The sequence below is a fragment of the Platalea leucorodia genome (genome assembly GCF_965183815.1).
Source record: "Platalea leucorodia genome assembly, chromosome: 9".
Classification (NCBI taxonomy): Eukaryota; Metazoa; Chordata; class Aves; order Pelecaniformes; family Threskiornithidae; genus Platalea; species Platalea leucorodia.
In genome coordinates, this window is record NC_138831.1 from 47,315,946 (window position 1) to 47,338,773 (window position 22,828).

The 22,828-nt window shown below is 41.2% G+C and overlaps 1 protein-coding gene across 2 annotated transcripts in view; it reads right to left on the reverse strand.

Moving 5' to 3' along the window:
* IGF1R (insulin like growth factor 1 receptor) overlaps positions 1–22,828 on the reverse strand; it is a gene marked incomplete at its 5' end in the record, with an annotated part of 193,183 nt that overhangs the window by 138,743 nt on the left and 31,612 nt on the right. For both annotated transcript variants that reach the window (XM_082321420.1, XM_082321419.1), the window contains one exon: positions 19,195–19,740. In XM_082321420.1, coding sequence (XP_082177546.1) covers positions 19,195–19,740 — 546 coding nt within the window. The remainder of the gene's footprint in view (positions 1–19,194; positions 19,741–22,828) is intronic.

Sequence of the window (22,828 nt, forward strand, 5' to 3'; positions counted from 1 at the left end):
TTACACCGCTGTTAATAAAACTCAAAAAACAGAGACACTTCAACTACAAATTTAAAAAAGAAGAGGGTTCACTTGTGGGGGTTTCTGGGGCCGTAATGGCAGGTGTTATTTTTTAAATGTCAATTCTCCCTCGCAATGGGGAAAAAGCGGTGTCAGGATGCATACACATTGCAGGCTTCTCAGCCAGCATCAGAACAGCAGTTCATGTTCCCAAAGACATGCCTGCACCAACATTTTTAGCAGATGATTGATTTCACCTTCCCATTCACCTTGACCATTCAATTCTAGATTCACATTGCTTACATACTTTTTATGCCTAACTGGATTGGGCTTGGAGACGAGAAAAGGGTCTGAAATTTGTCTCATTTTTAATGCAGACAGCATTAAGCAAAACACATCATTTCCTAATAGAGCTGGATCATGAATGAATTATAAAATAAGATGCCTCACTTATTCCCAACCTTTTAGAAGAGCTAGAGTTTGATTCATACAGCGTTTCATTCAAGCTGCTAACAGGTAACATTTGCCTCTCTTGCTGAGACGCGTTTAAAAAAAAGTTTAAAAATCAGGCTTTCCAGAGCCAATATAGTCAGTTCACATCAGCTACTTCCCCACCAGCAGTGACAGAGCAACATGAATTAATATGATAAAGATTAAGGTAACCAGAATATTATCTATGAAGACTACTTCTGTTCCCTTACTCCAAAAAACTTAATGTATTCTGTTCCTTAGGTGTATGAGTAGATACATGAAAGAAAACAGGGAGTTAAAAAATAACAGAAAATTCCTTCTTGCGTGTATTTCCTTCCTCTACAATACCTCAACTCTTTAAAAAGCATGCTGGAAGAAAAATCTGTAAGCTGTCCTGTTGGATCTTTATACTCAAGTGATGAATGTAAGTCTCTCTTGCTTAATGTGCTTTACATGTGCTTCCAAAAAAACTCTAGCACACCCACCCAAACAGACTTATTTTCCAGAAGCGGCAAGCTGCATGACTGCAATATAGTCCTGACCCAGGCCAATATAAGAAAATAGGGTCATATAGTACCAACATGCATTTAACACAATTTCCAAGCAAGATGCTCATCAATTGTTTATGTTGTATTTAAAAGGCACCTGCAACTACTCACAAACGTTAATTGGTGCACCGCAATACTCACGTTAAATAAGATTATCCTCCTTATTGGACAGATGGGACACTGCAACTTAAGTGACTTTCCCATAAAGCAAGCATAGGACAGAGATACAAACCGAGCCCAGTCTAACATCTTAAAGTGCAAGACCATTTTAAAAAGCTGCCCATACACAGAAACGGAACACAGAGCAGACACAAATACAATGCATCAACCAGAATATAGGGACAGACCTTCAAAATTCAAACACATGTGAACAAGTTCAGATTAATCTAAATACTGTGATATAATTAAACATTTAAAAATACTGAAAAGGAGAACAATCAGTTTGGGGATTATTCAAAGTATTTCATGTAGAGAACAATAGCAATAAATTGCCTTACTTCTCTTACCAGGGATAGTCACTGCAATTTTAAACCCATAACTATGTAAATTTCTGTATACAGAAAACATTAAACATCAAACAAGCTGACATGTTTCAAATCATTATCAACAGTGTTTAGCATATAAATTAACACAGACACAAAGTGTCTACAAACCTTTATTTTTTAAACTGTTGAGAACCCAGTAAATTATTAAATATTTTTTCTCTTTACCCACAGGAAAAATGCAAGAATATGGAGCATAAGGAGCATTGCTCAACATCTTTCTAAAACTAATACGTTAAATACACATCAAATGTGCTGGGAGGAAGGGCTTCGTCTTGCAGAAAGGTATCTTTCAAAAAAAAAAATAAGATAAAAAAATATGGCAAGGCAACACGAGACAGTCATCACTTATGTCTGTTGATATTTTAACAATATCAGTGATCTAGTGATCACGCTTTTGAAAGATAACAAGATAAAACTAAGTTATTCCTTGAAGAAAAACATATAAGGCTTCTTTCACAAGCTTCAATATTCACCACTCCAGCTTTCTGCACTTTTGTTTTAGATGCTTAAAAGCAGGCAGCATTATTTCCCCCCCTTCCCAAATCAAAACTTTCCAAACGAGGAATGACAAAACAAGCTGAAGGCCTGAGTTACCTTACACAGCAAGCTACAGGTATGCAGGGGAATCTGTTGGGTCAGTGTGGTTCTCAACAGCACTGTCATCAGAGAAAGTGCTGACACCCAAGACTGAATCTACCATCAAAACTGAAGTCTATGATGTTCTCTCTCACTAGTACCTCCAAAACTCGTTCGCAGTACAGACTGATCCATGCTTTAACACGACATATTAGAAAGTAATTAAATTTATTTTCTGGTTGATTTTTGGACTCAAGTAAAACATGTCCTATAACATGGCTATAACCAGCAAGAGATTCTTCACTGAGAATTAAATTACCGGTTACTTTTCTGCACTCCTTGTTGGGGTTAAAAAAAAAAGTGCCTGGGGTTCCACAAAGCCTTTCTCTCGCCATAAAACAATCAAAGCTCCATGGCCATTTTCCCACCCAAACAATAAAAAGCAATAAACACCATTCAGACATTCCCAAAACTCATGGATTAACAAAAGAGGATGAAGGGCGTGGGGGGTAAAATGAGGTCTGACAACAACAAACCCTGGGGAACGCACAGGACTGGGGAGGTTCCATAAACCCAATTACAGCCACGGGACACAGGCACAGGGCGAGATTGCTCTCAAACCCACAAAATTAGAGGGGAGTTTACACATAGGAAGAGAGCTTGCAACAACCCTCCATTTCCATCGCGTATTCGCGAAATGCAGCACAAGGCAGACTCAGCTCAGGTGCTGGTCTGACCCTAACCAGGTAGACCTGGGAGGTGGAAGAAAAGGGCAGGGGAGAGAGGAAAAGTTCTCCAGTCGCTTATACTGACAAGAGACATCAGCAGTTGCAAGAGGGCTGTACTAACTACGCTGCAAATGACGGCTTTCCCCTAAAACTGAATTATTCTGGCTGCTAGAGAGGGAGGAACTCTGGAAAGGTCTGCTTCTAAACAGAGCAGCAGCATTTCTGATGAGATTGCTCCACACTGGGACGCGAGTGCAGCGTCTTTCCTAATTTCTGCTTCCAGGGCAGACCATCGAGATCCAGATGCTGGTTTTAGAGCTTCCACCGTGAAACACGGTGAAATCACAGCGTATACCCCCTGGCTGGCTCCAACAGGAGTTGAATGGGACCCAATTCCACAGTTAAGCTGGGGGTTTTTTTCCAGTTATCTGCAGAAATAGCCGCAATAATCAAAGGCTCTATGCCTTCCAGGCTTAAAAAAAAGAAAAAGCAAAGAAGCAATGGAAAAGGCCCAATGAAACTCCTGTTCAAGTCAACTGGAAGATTACTTTTAAGGTGCCTGCTTAAATAAATAAATCCAGTATAATTGGACCGTCTAGGAATTACTACTATAGATTAAATAAGCCACTTTAGGTTGGCCTGCTCTAAACCAACCAATTTAAAAGTCAATCAGGTATATGAATGGCATAAAAGCCTGGGTATAAACAGCCATGTCAAGTCTGTCAGCATTGTCTGTCTTCAAGTAAATTATATTAATGAACTAAAATTGTTTGGTTGTTTTTCACACCATGAGACGATGTTTACACTTGGCAAAATCCTCTGGCCTAGATTTTCAAACAGGACTACTGGTTTCAGGCACCTTACATTTGAGCTGTCACACCACCCCTCAGAGAGCTGTGGACCAGAACACTTCGTAAAATAAATAAAAATCAATCAATCAATTGGGGTAGCTCACTGAAAAACCCAAATTTCACCACTTCTTTTTTTTTTTTTTTTTTTTTAAATTACCATATCCAGAAAGAGCTGAGCCTCTCTCCCAGGAAACGTTCATAACACATGTAAATTGTTAAAATGAGAATCCAAATGTTACATTACAGTATGACCCCACTGCTTCATATAAAAAACCCCACACCGGTGACACAAGGAGTAGGGAACAAGACAAGAAATCAGTGGCAAGGCTGCAGCACAGTTCTGTCAATGACAGAAAGCTGATATATACAAGAACCTCTCCTACAGATTGGAGGATGCCTTTTATTTTATCAATATTGTCCTAGGATGGAGCAAGATGCAACATGATGCATTCACAGAGAAATACTTAGCATTAATTCAGTAGCCAAACTTGGTTTTGGCAGAATGTCCGGAGAGTAAGAACATGACAGGAGCCAGAGATGCTTCCATAATGAAAGTTCACTTGATGAGGACAGACCTCTACGAATTCATCTCCGTCCACGCTCTACCCGAAGCTGCTGCTATGTGCACCGCTGTGATTCAAGCTACCAAATAGTTTGTCCACACAAGACAGGGCCCAAACCAGCAGCAGTAAGGGATGTAAGAAAAGGCTTGTGCATAATAACGTGAAAGACTGCTTCTTTGTCGTTTCAGTTAGGCAGTAGTCCACAGAAGCAACCTTTCTGAAGATCGCCTGCGCTCTTCGTGTTTTATCAATACCTGCGAGGGCCTTTCGCATCAGCTAACTGGAGATCGGTACTTCCTTGGTTTTGGCGGGAAGCAACAAGTTCGTCAGAGTGATGCATCCTTTAAAAGTTACCTGACACTACAGAATTCAAAGGTTTTGAACCATTACTCTACTCTGGAGGCTTTCTACAGCTCCAATTCACAAAACACAGTGCTCAACACAAATCAAACAGCCTGCTATAATGCATGCTACAAAGCAGACCATCTGGCCCAGAATATTTTTCTCTATAATTACTATTTTCTTGCCTGGTCCTATACAACAGGTAGTAAGAAAACAGACTAAAACACATTAATAGACGTCTTCCAAAGGAAATGCAGATGGAACAGACCCTCAGGAATACTTTCCTCACCTGGAGACGGGACTGTTACAGATGTAAGAGTCATTCAAATCCAGATAATGTTTTATCTGGAAGTCATTTTGAGAAGCAGTTCCCTCATATAATTAAGGCAGCTTGGCTCAGGAAGCACTGAGGCAAAGTCAAACAAACAAGTTTGCAATCACGGTCAAACTCGTACCCATCACTTGTGTTCAGAATAGAATGGCTTGCTAAACCAGAGTGCCTGGTCCCTGTTTAACTGGTTCATCACTTGCCTCTGGCTGTCCCATTAGCTCTCACATCTGCAGCAGCACAAGCATCATGTTTTTATTATTTCTGCTAATCTTATTTTCCACATACTACATACAACAGTCTAAGTGTTCATTGCTGCAGCATATAGGTAGGTTAAACCACACCTGCTTCACAAGAATGGAAAAAAATTACTAGCACAACAAAGCACTTCAGAAAATCAAAAAAGAGTTCAATACCTGCTTCATCTAATTTTACTCAAGAACACATTACTATAATCACATCTGCAGACTCTTCCTCTATTGGTTACTGCAATCACTACACTTCTTCAATTATCATTGCAGACCGTCTTTCCAACAGTACCATGACGAGATCTACCTTCTGTACCCACTCCTCTAGGTAATACAGTTCAAGGTTCCTTTCCAGATACTTCAAATGCTTCATGCCAATGGCTCAAGCGACCCAAGAGATTACCTCTCACTGCTGTGACTGCAATCTCCCACAGCAGCTGCATTTTGCTAGACAGTCACTGGGAACCAAAAAAAAAAAAAAAAAATTCTCTTAAAAGCATAGAAAGCAGAACCTTCATGTAAACTGACCCCAGAAAGTAAAATGACCAAAGACCTCATGGCTTCCAAACTAATGTAGAAATATATTCCTTTGACTCTAGCTCTCCTGCAATTATTTTTTCATCCACAAGACACACCCACTCACCCACACAAACCAAAACAAGCCCAACACAAACCCTATAAATTTAATCAAGGAAGGAAGAGCGAGCATGAGATGTTTATTTCTATTTTTAAATAGTTGGGAGGTGCCCCAATACTCCCTGCCTGGATAGATAACTAAGTAGGTGATCCAGCGCACGATCTGGCACGAGCAGGCACATCCAAACAGCAAAACTTCAGAGCAGCTCAAAAGGCTATTAAGAAAAGCTTTTGAAATAATTGTTTCATCTAAGCCAGGACAGACAGTAACTTGGGGTGTTGTTGCAGAAAAGAAGAAGTACATGTATACACACACACACACATATGTGTACTCGAGCACACCAAAATGCTCTAAGCAGCACTATGGTTTACAGAGAACAAGACAGTCTCCTTCTTGTTCCCACAGTTTGTTTCTGCCTCAAGCAAATTTGGTTGCCACTCTGGTTGCTCTCTCCCTCACCCAAATGGTTTGCATAGCAGATTTGCTGAAACATCAAGTTTTAACCAGGCCCTAATCCTGCTGACTTTTCTCGCAAAACTGCTGGAAAGGAATTCCTCCTGGCAGCTGCAGTGCCTCTGCTCATTAGTTTACCAAGCAGCAGCAGAATGAAATAGACAGGCACATCATTTCTGTGCTGCTGCAGAGAAGAGCGATAAGGACCAAGCAGGCAAAGGGAAGGCTCCCAGTTTCTCAAATGCGTATTGGAAGGGGAGGACAGAAAAGGCAGAGGTCTTCAAAGGAAGACAGGAGCGCGGCTTGTGAGAATCCAGGCAAGTTACTGCCACGCTTGCTGCTGTTGCTGGGAACACAAGCTAGGAGCAAACTCTCCTTTTCCTTCAGCCTTTACTAGTAAGATTTGGGGATGTCGTCATTTTAGGGGTTTTTATCTCCTGCTTTAAGGCATTGTGTTTAACCAGGCATGGCACAGAGTTATTCACACCAATTCCAATGTCTCCTGGATACTAGAAGAATGAGTAGGATAACATTGCAAAATAGCTGTCCACTTGCTCATGACATTCTTTGTCCAGACGGCGCCCTCGCATACAGGTCAGATCATGCAGCCCACTCAGCAGATACAGAAAAGCAAACGTTTTTACTTCTTGCTATACAATTTCACTGAAGTAACCTTATTACACATATTGTTTATTAAGCATGCTTAATGTAAGCAAAGTACAGCTCTTGGAGGATCTGCGCAGAGCTTTGCACCATTTATGGTGACTGGTAAGCCCTGTGTTGTTCAATAATAATTCCTCCTCCTCCCTCATCCCAGGCTGGCTACCATTTTAATAAATATTTAATAACTAGACAAGAAAGCAAGAAAGCTTCACAGCTTAAAAGTTTTCAAGTACTACATGCGTGATGTTGAATTTATCTAACCAGGAAGCACATGGACACTGTATCCAGAGCCCTAACAGCATGCCACAGGTACAGCACACAGATCCCAGTATGATTAAAACAGTGCCGTGCTACAGCAATGCCGGCTCACAGAGCAAAGTGTTCCTTTCAGACCAGGCAGCCCAGTTCTCAAGTCACAAGAAGCCAGAGGTTGGGACTGCAACCACCACGGATTTCAGTGCCCTACCATTTTCACCGGGCACTGTCACACTGAAAGATTTCCACTGCATTCCCCACTCCAAAAATGTCCTCTCCCTCTCTCCTACCTCTATTTCACTTTTCTCCTAAAAAGATCATCTGCCACATGCAGACAATTCTAATCACACCAAGAGGCTTCCAAAGGGTAGAAAAGAATAAAGTCTTTGCCTAGGAAGGATATTAATTTTTCCATCTGTAAGATAGATTCCAATTACTTACATCCTCCTGTAAACAACTTGATCCTAAACCAGCCCTTGACTTTAACAAACTCTACAGCTAGCTTGCTGGAAGGGGTATTTGTTTTCCCTGCCACCACTCTCCATTTTCTGGAGCAAGGTATTTACCGATTATTTTAATTTCTCTTCTACAGAAAAGAAATGGATGCACACAGACAAAGAACTGCAGTGAGCAGAAGAGGAAGAACACTTCATCTCTGAATTAGGGATTTGCATACTGGGTTTTATCTGTAACACCCACTGCAGTATTTTATCCCAGACTCTCAGATCACAAAAGACAGAGCAGACAGTGACTCACTGCAATTTCGGTTCTGCATGTAGTGTTTCACGTGGACCAGTCAATTCTGATTCTGCCAAACAGCCTTCATCAAGCACTTAAAAAGTAAAGCATCTTCTCTAAGAGAGAGTTCCTATTCATGTGCTGCCTTCATGAGGAACGCTCCAGAGATGGAAGGGAATTTAGTCAATGCTTCCCCTTTGTGTTGTAATGATTTAAGATTCAATTAATACTACATGGGGAGGCACTAATTCTGAAACACCTGCCTTAGTGATAACCAGATTAAGACCTCTGAACTTGCTCCACTCCAAACAGCAACAGCCTGCCAAATGACAGCAGTTGTCAATATCGACCAACTGGAGGCCAGGTTTTCCGTTAAATCCTAGACCACTTTTTAAAGAGGATTCCCCACAAAAGGGGGGGGGGGGGGGGGGGGAGGTTTAAAAAAAAAAAAAAAAAAAACACCACAATCACTTGACAGCTCTGAATTTGTTTAGCCAGAAGTCACAGCTCCTCCTCTGCACGCTTTGAAGGCTGGAGACTGGCAAGGCTCCTATCAGATCCTTTCAAATCCCTTAAAGGGAAGAGATAAAGCCAAATAAAGGGTAACACCACCCACAGAGACAGAGCTACTCTCTCACTAATCAATAGGCTGTGCGCACTAGAGAGAACGGCTTGAAGGTAGGTTTTGGGGCGAAAGGCTGGGCAGGGTCGGGGAAGAGGAGCTGAGCAGCTGGTTTCACTGTGAGAAGAGCCAATAGGTTTGGGGTTTGGTTTGGGGTTTTTCTCGCCCCCCCCCCCCCCCCAGCCCCCACCCAAGAGGGGTTTATTTGGATTAGTTTGGGGAGCATGAAGCGTACCAGATGAACGCAAAGTGCCTCACAATTAAGACCATGCTTCTCTGAAATCTAGTGACAAATCTTTAGACCGGTGTGCCAGCCCAGTAATTAACAAAGCGAAAGACTTTGCTACCTTTTTATGCCACAGAAACTATTTCAACCGCAGAACAAGAGGCTGATTTTTTTTTTTTTTTAATCTTTACACCCCTTCATCACTCTCGCATATCGTGACCTATTCGAACCACACTTAAAAGCTCGATCCAAGTGCTCAGTGATACATAACTTCCATTTTAGTGAAACAATCCATCTGCTCCATGTGACTCAGAGCCTGCTTTAAGAATGCAATACTGTTTAGGCCAACGGTTGCACCGCACAAAGTGTTTTGTTCACATGCATTCCTTTGGGATGACAGAGCCTATCCATGGCCCGTAACGGTTGGGGCCTGTGGTTTTTTTCCCTCATCCGCTGAATGCTGCAGTGACTAAGCTGACAAAAATTCCCAGCCAATTATAAACCCACTTAAAGAGACAGGCAATCCCCCTGCAACCTTCTCTTGCCATCCTATACGGGAAGTTTCTATACATAGAAAAACATCTCCTCCTCCCAAGGCCTGCATTGATATAAAAGACTTTCTCTGCGCACTCAACACTTCAAACATGCTTCCTAAATGGCATCATTTCCCAAAAGTATAACCTTTAATCATCCATATATATCCCTCATGCATCAACCAGAAAAAAGAACAAAATGGGAGAAACAGACCCCTCGATTGAGTTACGCTAGTAAAAAGTTAGAGAAGCCATTAATGGGGGGACGATGACTATGCTGGGAAGAGATGAGTCTCAACAGCTATAGAGCACTGTTTACGAAGAAAGGAACAGTTAAGCGCCTATAAACCAAATATGTTGCAACAAGGAAAAAACACATCAGGAAGGTCGCACTGGTGTACAAGCCAGAAGTTTGATCCACCTAAGAGCATAAGCTGAACTAGTAACAACGAGAACTTTTCAGTTGCCTCTCAAATCCCTCTGAACATGCAAATCAGCAACCAAATTCAATAAACATCAGCCTTTCAAAGAAGCATCCTCAAGTCATGTGCTGAATTCATTCTCCCCTACATCGTCAAGGGCTATACAAATGCATTTAATAATTAGCCAGGGCATACAGAACTACGCTTTGGGCAGGTAACTACAAGTTCACTTTGCCCAGCAAGAAACAGTAAACAAAAAAAACCTGAGAGAATGACATACGGTTTCTAGCTTTAAAAACCCAGCTTATGGGCACCTCAGACCCTTACCATTTTATGGTGGGCAAACCACTTGCTAAATCATTTTTAGCGCCCAGCTGATAGCACATGCACATTCCATTCCCAACGCTGAAAACTTTGCCGGGGAGGGGGAGGAAGAGACAGTCGACAACTGAACCAGGCTGAGTTCACCTCAGAAGAAAAAGGCAATTCGACAATCTGTATTAACATACTATTATCCAAGCATCTTTTTATTACAAGTTAATTCTCAGAGCCATAAACAGACTTGAGAAGGAAATCACACTATTAGTGGGAAGGAAGGCTAAACAAAGGCTGTTTCATCACTGTTTAACACTGAAAAACTTGTTTGCCACATGAAAACAATTTATGAAAATGCTTAAGGACAATTCATTCCTACATTCATGTCTGTTTGGGGAAGGAAAAAAAGGAAAATGGCGCCTACTATTCAAAATTTTTAGAGTGCGTGATTCCTATCCAGGGTTGAACCCAAGTTTTACCTTTACGTCTTATGAAAAGTAGGCTGGCAAGCTCAGTGAGTTTGCTCACATGCCCACCTCCAAACCTCCTTCAGCCCATTTCAGCCAAATTCAATTGCAGATCAGTCATCACAAAAGATGTATTTCTATACATTCCATGAAAATGGACAGCTGGGTGGAGGACAGATCTTTTTAGGGCCCCCACCAAGATAAAAAGACCGCGGCTCAAGTTTACCCCTCATCAGACATCCATACAAGCACTAACTGTCAAAACAGAGATCCCCAGGAAAGCTGGCAACCCACTACAAGCCGGACTCCTTGCGTGGATAAGAGCCACAGAGAACGGTGGAAAATGCTAAGCCAGGCTGAGTTTGCTTTGTCCCTGCGACATTTGCAAGAACACAGCAAAAACATAGCCTTCTCCTGGTTTTACACTTGACATTTTCCTGACATTTTCCCTATAACGCTGCTAGCTATTCCCAGCTCCCAGTTGTTTTGCAAATTCATCATAAAATTAAAGTCTTACAATTACATGTAATTAACTACCCGATACAACTGTCTATCCTATTAACAAACATTTGTCTAATATATATCAGTGGGGCCTGGAAGTCCATGCTAAGCAGGTTAATCAAAGATTCAGTTCAAGTTTAGATGCATGTTTAATTTTATAGATTTAACATGGTACTGCTGCACAGGAAGGTAAAACAAAAAAATAATTCTCTAACCAATGCATCCATCATCCTCAGTCTTCTCTAGGATGAAAGCAAGTCACTAAGAACAGCAGTAGTGTTGCAAGCAAAACCAAAAGCGTTGGTTCCAATCCTAGCTAGCACCACATTATCAAATTTCTGAAACATCACTAACATATAGTACCTTCAAAAGTAGCTTTAGGATGTTACTGAGGTTTTAAAGTACCCCTTTTTTTTTTTTTTTTAAGTTTGAAATAAATAAGCAACATCTTAGAAACCCTCACTGAATGTGATCATAGACATCATCTTCCTATCCCCCTCTGCTCCACAGCCTCAGGCCCCTTGGGCTACGAAGTCCATTCCCTTCTCCCCTGAGCCTCCTTATAATGAGAGGTTAGACCAGGACTTCTTTTCAAGCACTACACATTAAAAGATTGCACACTGTATACGTGACAATCTAGTGATGCTTTTGTATCTTTTAAGAAGGACTGGCATTGTTTTTCTTCCCCACCCTTTACCACAGAGCATGAGAGAAATTGAACTGAGGAATACATGCAACCCATAAACTCAGGGAATGACCATTTCCTATAAGTGATCCCCAATTATATTTTTATAGTTGTTTTTCCGACAGTGAAGCAGTTGCGTGGCATGAGATAATTCAAGTAAATCCATATTGTAGTAGCAATAAAGATTACTCAAGATTTCAAAGTTTCATGAGGCAAAAATCTGAAGCCATGGAAGACAGGCACAGTGTGGATCCAGAAGGGCTTTCTGTCCAGCCGGGTTTCAATCACAGCACGCTCTTGTTTAATCACAGGTGTAAGATGCATTTACATAAAGCACAAAAAACTCTGCCTCCACTTCCTTGCTTGAGCAACTTTGTTGTAGGGTTAACTTTAGAACTGCTAATCCTCATTTTTCTTCAATCAGAATGGCCTCTATGCAAAACAGAGTTTATATTACTCAGAATAAATGGGCATATACATTTAACCACCTGGACTGTCACTTACAAGGCATTTTATTTCCACTGAAATCATGGCAACATTTACTGTATCATTCCACAACACATGGATTACCCCTTCCCATTATCAGAAACAATACCAAAATAAATAAATTTCTTCAACAGCATGGATGGTCACTAGAATATGGCTACACATCACCTGGTGAACATAAACACTCCTCTGGACTGACAAAGATAAAGCAAGTCGCAGCAAGCGTAAAATACGATGCTTTGTAAGGAGAAAAGCACGGGTGTGTGAGTGTGTGTGTACACACACACAAGTGAGTAGAAAAGACACAAGGTACTTTCAAAAACCACTTCTAACTTTTTTTTATTCTTTATTCCAAAAAGTGGGGGAAAGGTCTAAATTTTTTAAAGGATTTTTAAAAGTTTTTTTTTTTAACCCATGGCAAAGTGTCATTGATGGACCTAGTTAATTGCATAAAGTCTTTTCATACTGGAAAACAAAACTCCAAAATTTGAAGTCCTCTCAAAAACACTACACATCTTTGTGCCAAAAGAAACTAGGAAGCCAAGATGAGTATTCAACATTAACACTTAGTTTTTGGCGACTAGTGCAGGCTGCAAGATTCAAGATATTCCTCCCAGGTTATGGCATTTTGCAGCAGAACAAAGAAAAATGGCACGTATACATTTGTTTAATTTTAGCCCTTTTCTCAGAATATAAACCACTGCTACAGTAATTAACTGCAGATTGGCCTAAACTGCTCTGCGGCCATTCCAGCTTACTAATTAAATACGCTCTCAACAGCCATAATAAAAATTCTGGGAAACCTCTGGCTGAAGAGCAGTCTTCTCAGGAAAGGAGCAAAAGTCAGGAAAAAACTTCATTCAGAACAAAAACACTAACAAAAATTTTTTAACGTGCTCCAGAATTTTATAACTCAATGACACCAACTATACCTTTTACAATTTCTTTTTGTCTACCCTTCTCCTTTTTCTTTTCAGATGATGTTTATTTGCTGGAGAGTTTGCATACCAACCAAATGGACAACCAACTTGTTCATTTCAAAACATGCTCAGGTTTCTATGGTACTTTTTTTTCTAACCCAACAAAGGTAGGATTGGCATTACACAGACTAGCGTCACTTAACATTATACCACATCAGATTTGCTTGCTAAAAGAGTAAAACTTTTAAAATGTGTTGTCCTCTGCTGATACACACAATTTCTACTACATTTCAGGGTTTAAGAAAAAATACAAAAAAAACTTAAATGAAGCAGCAAACAGAAAAAAAGCATGCAGATGTAATTTAAAACAAAGTAGTGCAATTTGATTCGGCACCTCTGGCTCCCAACTTCTTCCTCTCTCTCTTCATATCTACATAGTTCACGTACGTTCAATATTTCTAAAGGACAGGGAAATATAGTGACTACTCCTCGGAGGGGGGAAAACAAGAAGGAGAGAAGGGGGAAAAAAAATCCCAGCACATGGTTTTCACCACTACTCTGCTGAATCAACAGGGAGCAGATTCCCAGATGGCGTACACTGGTAAGTACGGCACAAGTCAATGAAGCTATGTCAAACGATACCACTCAACTACATTATCTTTTGAGCTCCATGTAAACAAACAGGAGCAGATTCCGAATATTTGTGAGAATACATCATGTTACTGTCTCCATATGTTTAAACATTTTAGTAGAAGGTACATATGGACCACTCTTCCCACTCACTGTCATTCTCTCCCTCCCTGTTCCTCATTCCCCACATACACCCTATCTTTTCAGGCCACTGTCAAACCAATTCAAAAAGGAATAAGGATACATTTTCATTAAAAACATTTTGTGCTTAGCTGCCATCTGCTTCTTTATCAGCCTCCAAATCCTCACATGCCTTTTCTGTGGTCTTCAGTTTCACACATTCGGAAGCTGAAAGTTTTCTACTGTTGTATTGTGAAGTGCAGTCTACGTGAGCTATTGTTTTTCATGTCAAATTCGCCTCTTTTGAAACAAGTGCTTAATGCTTACGGCCCTAATCCAGGTTCTCTCTGCAAAGGCAATTTAAACCTGCTTTTTTTTATGCCAGTGGCAAATCTAATCTTAAAGGTCCCTCATGCACTTCAGATACTCACCTTCATTGTTTTTATGGGAAGCATGGCTATTTCATGCCCTTTGTGCAGCGCACACTCCCTCACACGGGGAGGACCCAGACCTCCAGACTGTGCTCGTCCTCTCACACAGAAGCTGCAGTTGAAGCCACTACCCCTTCACAGCCGGTGTTAACAGTCTGTGCTCCCATAACCAGACCCCAGTCTTTCTTTTATCTGAGTAGGAAAGGAAGGGTTTCAGCTAATACTTGACACAGAGCATCTCCAACTTAACTGGGGGGTGGATGGAGAGCAGACGAATAATTAAGACGAAGTTAAAAAGAAAGAAAAAAAAACACCCATACACCATAGATCATAGAATCATAGAATCGTTAAGGTTGGAAATGACCCTTAAGATCATGGAGTCCAACTGTCAACCTATCACTGCCAGGTCCACCACTAAACCATGTCCTCAAGCACCATGTCTACCCTTCTTTTAAATACCTACAGGGATGGAGACTCAACCACTTCCCTGGGCAGCCTGGGCCAGCGCCTGACAGCCCTTTCAGTGAAGAAGTTTTTCCTAATATCCAACCTAAACCTCCCCTGTCGCAGCTTGAGGCCGTTTCCTCTCGTCCTGTCACTTGTTACTGGGGAGAAGAGACCGACCCCCACCTCGCTACAGCCTCCTTTCAGGCAGTTGTAGAGAGCAATAAGGTCTCCCCTCAGCCTCCTCTTCTCCAGGCTGAGCACCCCCAGCTCCCTCAGCCGCTCCTCACCAGACTTGTGCTCCAGACCCTTCACCAGCTTCGTTGCCCTTCTCTGGCCACGCTCCAGCCCCTCCATGTCCTTCTTGTAGTGAGGGGCCCAACACTGAACACAGTACTCAAGGGGCGGCCTCACCAGTGCCCAGTACAGGGGCACTATCACCTCCCTGGTCCTGCTGGCCACACTATTCCTGATACAAGCCAGGATGCCATTGGCCCTCCTGGCCACCTGAGCACACTGCTGGCTCATGTTCAGGTGGCTGTCAACCAACATCCCCAGGTCCTTTTCCACCAGGCAGCTCCCAGCCACTCCTCCCCCAGCCTGTAGCGTTGCCTGGGGTTGTTGTGACCCAAGTGCAGGACCCGGCACTGAGCCTTGTTGAATCTCATACAGTTGGTCCCGGCCCAACGACCCAGCCTGGCCAGGTCCCTCTGCAGGGCCTTCCTACCCTCCAGCAGATCGACGCTTCCACCCAGCTTGGTGTCATCTGCAAACCGACTGAGGGTGCACTCGATCCCCTCGTCCAGATCAATGAAGATACTGAACAGGACCGGCCCCAGCACTGAGCCCTGGGGAACACCACTGGTGACCGGCCACCAACTGGATTTGACTCCATTCACCACCACTCTCTGGGCTCGGCCGTCCAGCCAGTTCTTAACCCAGCGCAGAGTGCACTTATCCAAGCCGTGATCTTACATACGGATCACTGCTAGTTTTGCTATTACTTTCCCACATAAACAGTTTGCCTAGTTCATTTCTTATGGCCCCAGCAAATGCAAAAGTGTCTCAGGAAGCATTAGCTGGACTTGTTCGAAAAACAACAGGAAGGTTATGGTAGACAAGGGATCCTAAACTTCCAGGCAGGCTTTCAAGGCTGTAATTTACATTTGGTTTCTGCAGGCTTACAAAGGCCTAGTGACTAAGGCAGCAGACCTCGAAACTTAGTCATCAGCAAAAGGAATATAGAAAACAACAAAAGTCGTCTTTACAGTAGACCAATGGACATGCAAAGCAAGTGTGTCAGAGACTAGTCTTTCAAGGGGTACAGCAGGAACGGGTTTTCTGGTTCTCACATCAATCGCTGAGCAAGATGCAGGCAGCTTCCATACACATTTCCAGCAGTCACAACTTCCAGGAAAAAAAAAAAGAAAAAAAAAAGAAAAAGGCCATATCTTATTTGTATGTCTGGATGCTCATTTTTTATCTTTTCCATCTCTACCTGTGCCCCAAAGCACAACCACTGATGCAAACAACTTCAGTACTTTCCTTTTATCTTGAGGGATTCTTCTATGTGGACCTGCAACCCAAGTGAAGTACAGCTGGCATTTGATATGCCAAAAGAAAAGTAGGTGCAAGTCAGAGAGATGATAGCATGCCAAACCCAACACAGCATGCCGCAGCTCCGAAGTGGGCAAACTAGTAAGGCTGCTGCCTTGGGGCACTCAAAGGTAAAGGAATGTATACTACACAGAAACCAGGGCAACAAAACTGGCAGAGAAGCCGCTGACGCTTTACGCTGAAACTTAAAAAATAAAAAAAGAATTCAAAAGTTACAGCTTCTTTGTAGCTTGTTCCACTATAGAAATGTCAATGGATTATTCTAAGTCAAACACAGCATATCCTTCCCTCTCTCCTCCCTCCACCCTCAACATTGTTCCTGCACAAGTTATATTGAAGGAAGCACAGGGTTCTTCCTTTGTTTGTGAGCAAGAAAAAGAAGGAAAAAAACAACTTCCACTCAACAGCAAAACTAAACAGAAGCCCGGCTACTTAAAGTACTAAGTGTTCCCACACAACATTACCCACCAACTTCAGATCTTTCAGCACAAAACCTAAACAGGGACAAAAGAGATTTAATATACACTCCTCCACAGATCCAGAGTGAAGAAAAATAAAAAGGCATAAAGGAACCCTGAGTGATAGATAGCATTTTCAGTTTATCATTACTGTGACGCACAAGGAGAATGTCAGGGTTAAATTAGATACTACACTGGAAAAATATTCCCCGGAAAATAACACAGGTCTCATATCTCTACTGGTAGGAAAATGCAGACTGAAACACTCGGTAACTTAAAAGTCCTTGCTTCTCTTCTTTTTCATGCCTTGTGTAATTTTGTAGTGCAAGAGATTTCCCCAGATCAGGAGTTCATTGCCAAAGCACCCAAGCAATCTAGCAGGGGAGACAAAAAGCTTCCTTTTGAACAACTGCACATTTATACCTCCCTTGTTTTTCTTCAGAATGGAAGTACTTTTAGGTTAGTTTGGTTTTATTTTTTTTTTAGATGAATGGCTGGCAAACTTAAAGTCTTCTTCCTTGAAGTCACTGGTTTATCATGACAAACAGATTAAATAGGTCCAACCTTCTCACTCTTTTTGTTGATTAGAACTTGATCATTTCTTTATACGCTCTTTATCCTAAGATACTCTAACCTACGTTGGTTTTCCAGTGTAATGCTCTTAACAAGCCTTTTCCAATACTTGCTTTCTCTTTCACGATCTCCCACGAAAGGAAATGAAAGCATATAGGAAGAGAAAAACGTTATTTATACCCTTGCCTTAAAAGTGCTGCCATCACAGTGTAACTATGACCTCATTTTATTTAAACAGATCTCATATACATCTGGGATCCAAATTATTTTAACATTCCCCTCAAAGTAAACAAGCTTTTATTGCGCGTTACGTTTGTCCATTCCAAATAGCCAGAGCACACAACAGAAAGCAAGTAAGTTGTTATATCTCATTAAATACACTCTAGTTATATCCATTCAAACCACTGAAGGCAATGAGGTTGCACAGGAATCACTCAGGTCACCCTCTGTAGACAACGGAGTTACACTGTTTTAATGAAGACACAAATTGTGCCTGCAGAAGCCTAACAACTCATAGCAACACATGGTAAGAAGGCAACACAGCTCACTTCCCTCACCTTGGACAAATCACAAAGTCTCCCAGCAACAGGCTGAGGGGTTTTCTTTTCTTTGTTTAAAAACAAACTTTATTTCCTGTAAGAATTATTGATAAAAGCATAGCCCTAACAAATGCCTTTTTTCAGAGATATTTTTGGCATGTGTTAACTGAAACTGCCCTACAAGGTACTTTAATTTCAGTCCTAACTGAACATGAGGACTTCACAAGCAACTGATGAAGTACTTCAGGAAAAAAAACCGCATCCCCAAGTGAAGGCAACCTGAATATAGCCCAGTTCCCGTTTTCTCTCACACTGTGGTGTTTCCTATCATTACAGTGGCTTTGGTCAAGACTTCAAGTGGAATTTAGGAACTGCTCGTCCCAGTGATGACTGCTTGTAATTAAGCCCTACTGATACTGCAGGGCTCAGCTTTCGTAAAGTTACAGGATGAACTCAAAAAGCCTGCCATGTAATCATGTTATTTGAGTAAACTATGTATTTGTTTACTCTATTTTTAAAAAGTGAGAAGAGATCAGGTTTTGTTTTTGCTAATACTTGCTATCAGAAAGACATAAACCCCGTCATGCCAGATAAGAACAAAACAGGCAAGGATAATTTTCACCAAGAGTCAAGATATCCATTAACTCTTTGACACTACAGACTGTACTGTAAAAACTGGTTTCAGTAAAAAAGTTCTTACGTACAGAATTTACCATTACAGGAATTTCGGAAGGTGCATGCCAAGGGAGGCAAAGAACAAAGTCAAAGTCCAGTTAACAGCTTGAGTACTGCAGTGACTCTGGCACACACGTAATGTCACTTCGGCAAGGAGGAGGAGATGGCATTCAACAGCCACCTCTTGCCAAAGTCCTCAAGGGAAGTAAAACTGGTTCCAGCTTTGCTATAATGGCTTTAATTCTACACTTACTTTGCATCTTTTCCATGCGGAAGTAACCCAGGAAGTTTGCGGGTTTTTGTTGTTGGGGGATTTTTTTTGTTTGTTTTGTTGTTGTTGGTTTGGTTTTTGGTGGCGTTTTTTTGGGGGGGGGGGGGGGGGGTGTTTTTTTTAAATCAAGTGAGACGATCCCTTACTGGTTGGGGGGGAATCTATTTGTCTGGTGACTGGATAACTCATTATGTGGACTACACATGACTAGAATAAAAGCTTAAGTTGCTAAACAGCTTAAAATAAACCCACAAAATTAAACCTTTACTTCAGAAAGAGGTTAACAAAAACACACGATCTACTCAAATCTTACTTTTCTGGCAGTGGTTGGTGGTCCAGCAGCGGTAGTTGTACTCATTGTTAATAGATGTCTTCTCGCACAATGGCTTCTCTTCCATTGTTCCTGGACACAAGTCCCCACATTCCTTTGGAGGTTTATTCCCAACGATGTAGTTATTGGACACTGCATCTAGGATGAGAGACCAGTCCACCGTGGAGAGGTAACACAGGTCAGAGTTCTTCTCAATCCGTATGGCCCCGCGGGTTATGTTCCTCAAGTTGTGAAGTCCAATCTCTTTAAGATTTGTCATTTCAAAGATAACCAAGGCATAGTTGTAGAATAGGTTCCTCCCACGAATGACTGTGAGGTTGGGGAAGAGATCACTGAGGCTTTCCAAGCCTGCCACACGGAACAGCAGCAAATAGTCAGTTATGACAGTGAGCTTTGGGAAGCGGAAGTTGCGGTAATCCTCTGCTTTAGAGATGAGCAGAATTTGAAGGAAACCCTCAATTACCGTACAGTTCTCCAGGCGTTTCAGCTCATGGATATCATTGCGAATGTCAACATTTGGCCCGCAAACTGAAAATGTAAAAGGAGAAAGGAAAGTTAGTAAATAAGGCATCTTTAAGCCTTTTGAAATTGGAATGCAAGTACAATACTCTGATGGCGATAAAATTTTTAACTTCTTAATTAGGTTGCAATGTTAAAATGGGAAATGAGTACTCAATTTACACCTACATTGAATATTAACCTCATTTAACCTATCACTATAAACACTCCCTGGGCCAGCACAGAGATGCAAGCTACCTATATTCTTCAGCATACAGAGAAACGTCGTTTTATTGTCGCTGTTGAAGAGAGCTGCATTAGATTGAGGAACATGAAGATAAACCGAGTGCATTTGCACACCCTGCTTCAAATTACATCATGACATGTGTGACCAGACCAGGGGTTCAGCCACCTGACTCCAAACAAGTTAGGTAATATAGAGAGTGATCCACGGGTCATTACATTACTAATTTACCCCCTACCCTCCTTAAGATACATGCACATAAAGGGGAACACTTTCCAGAAAATTACAACTTATTTCTCAAATCACTCTTTCTTCCCAGGGTCACAAGCCAAACTAGCTCTAATTCTTGAATTCTAGTCTTGCAATAAATGAGGAGCAACACAAAATCCATGGAAAGCTGCTCAGCACTCCCTGCACTGTGACTGGGAAGAAAAGAAAGTGCTTGGACTTGTAGCTAATGCACTGAATTCCTGTTTGCATGTTCCGATGAACCAAGTTTCACTGATTTTGGCACCAAGATACAAAAAAGTTTCTTGAGTTTGAAGAAACACAGGATAAATTTATTTACAAGAATACACAGCATCACAGTAAGGAATTTCCCTTGAAAACAGCAGATTGAACTCAATGCACTCCCAAGAAAACAATGACCAGAAGTATTATTCCCTAATAAATCTATATATTAGGTCTTTCCATATTAGACACGTACCACAATAAAAATTTTAAAGGGGCTGGAATTGTACTAATAATGTAATAATTAGACACATAAAATGCACTTTGATGTAAAACAACGAACTATGGAGTATAGAGAGCTGTTGTTCTTGGAAACCTTCAGAGTTGGTCCTCTGTGGAAAGCATGGACAAAAGATTCCTCAGAATAGATACTAAGTTGCTTGTAAGCAAAAAAAGTAAAATGCCAACTTATTTAAGCAATCCAAAACTTAAATAAACCCCAAGCAATTCAATTTTGTGGAAAGGCTCTCTTTTTATGCATGCTAGGCTTAATTATTTTAACAACATCTTTTCCTCAGACAAGGAAGAGGTCTAAACAAACACTGGAGCCAAAAAACTTAAATTCTAACCCAGACAAATTGTCCAGAGATTCAGAAATTGCGCTGACAATAGAAAGCAGTCCTTCCATCCCACAACACTTATCTAGGGCTAATAACTTAAGCTAACAAAGGATCCAGAACATGAGCATGCTAAAACCACAGCAATTCTAATATCCGACAAGGTCTTAAAGACTTTTAAATCTTTAAAAGACTAAAGGACTTTCTTGTTAGAGGGACAACGTAAAAAAACAACAGGGTGAGATCTTTGTTAAGAAACAGATGTTTTCTACACAAACTATTACCTAATCTTCCTTCTGCAAAGATCCAAGCTGAAAGCAGAGGCTGTTAAAATGTGACTTGCTGCACTAGAAGCAGCTATGCACAAAGAAGTTCATTCCCTAAACCTTTGAAAAAAAAGAAAAAAACCCCACAAACACCAAAACTTATGTACCAACAGAAACACTTGGCCATCACGACCAGTGAGACAGGAAATCCCCATTTTAGTATATACTGACTACAGAACAATTGCATACTACTGCCTGGAATATCTGTCAAGGCTTTAACTTCAGGAAAACATTAAAAAAGGTGAATGGGTTGGCATTGCCCAGCTTTAGAAGCCAGATGGGAGAGGGGGAATGTTAAAGAACTCCAAGATAGCAGATCTGGTAAGAGATGTACTGGTCAGGTGTGGCAGAAGTGTGGGCTTCTCTCCTGAATCCGTCGGCAAGACAACCTCAACCCAAATTAAATTCCTTTAATAAGCTGTTACTCAAGTCTTGCTTTCAACTCCTGAAATTTTCTTCTAAAGCAACCATCCCTCCACCCACCCTCAAGGGACAGTGCCCTCTGCCCAAAGCACAGCCCGACAACAACGTGAGTCTATTTATGCTTTGACATTGGTCTACTCTTTTTCAGAAAGGGCAAGTTAGAACACACAATGTTTTTCCAATTAAACTGTTTGGGTTTCTGTCTCTACCTGCTGGCAGGACAAGGTGAACAGTATGGTTCCTGGTATGGCAAAGCAGAAGTAGCAAAATTTATTTTACTGCCATAAAATTTTAGAAAGCCTAACTGCTCCAAGCCCTTTATTTTGTTAAAGAAATAAAATTTGCACTTGCGCTGACATTTTGTAGGCAAGGTTCCAGAGTGATGGGTTTAAAAACAGCTGAGTTACAATACCCTAAAGAACAATTTGTAAGAGAAATGGCAGCAACCGTTAACTAAAGCATTATATATCTGTTCATGCGTCTTTTCTGAGGCTGAGCTTTAAAAGTCATATTGCTTTTAGCTTTATGTTTGTTTCAGCTTGAAAGTTACTTAATTTTAGATATTTAAGCTTTTATAAATCAATGAGATTTCTAGAACTTTATGGCAAAAGTATGCACTCACTAGCCTCAATTATGAAACATCATCCCTTTAATACAGAAAAGGATAAAGGCCAGTGGGCTCTAATGTTCGAAATTGATTACAGATGAGCGTGCTGTTGACGTTTTTGATTTAAGAACTTATTAGTTCATCTAGTGAGTTATGTTTTGCAGAACTTCATGCATATAATGAGAACTGCAGAGACCTAAACATGAAATAGGACAAGCATCTTGGTCCATACTGACATTTGGAAAAAATAGCTCCAATTAAAGCAGATGTTTTGGTTTGGTTTGGGGTTTTTTTGTTGGTTTTGGGTTGGGTTTTGGGGGGGGGGGGGGGTTAGAAATTTCTTTAAAGTTCACATTGTTCACAAAAGTTAATTATACCACAATGCATCATCTTTTTCTCACGTTTTTCTCGCTGCCCTGAAAAGGATTATATGAAAAACAAATTAATCAGA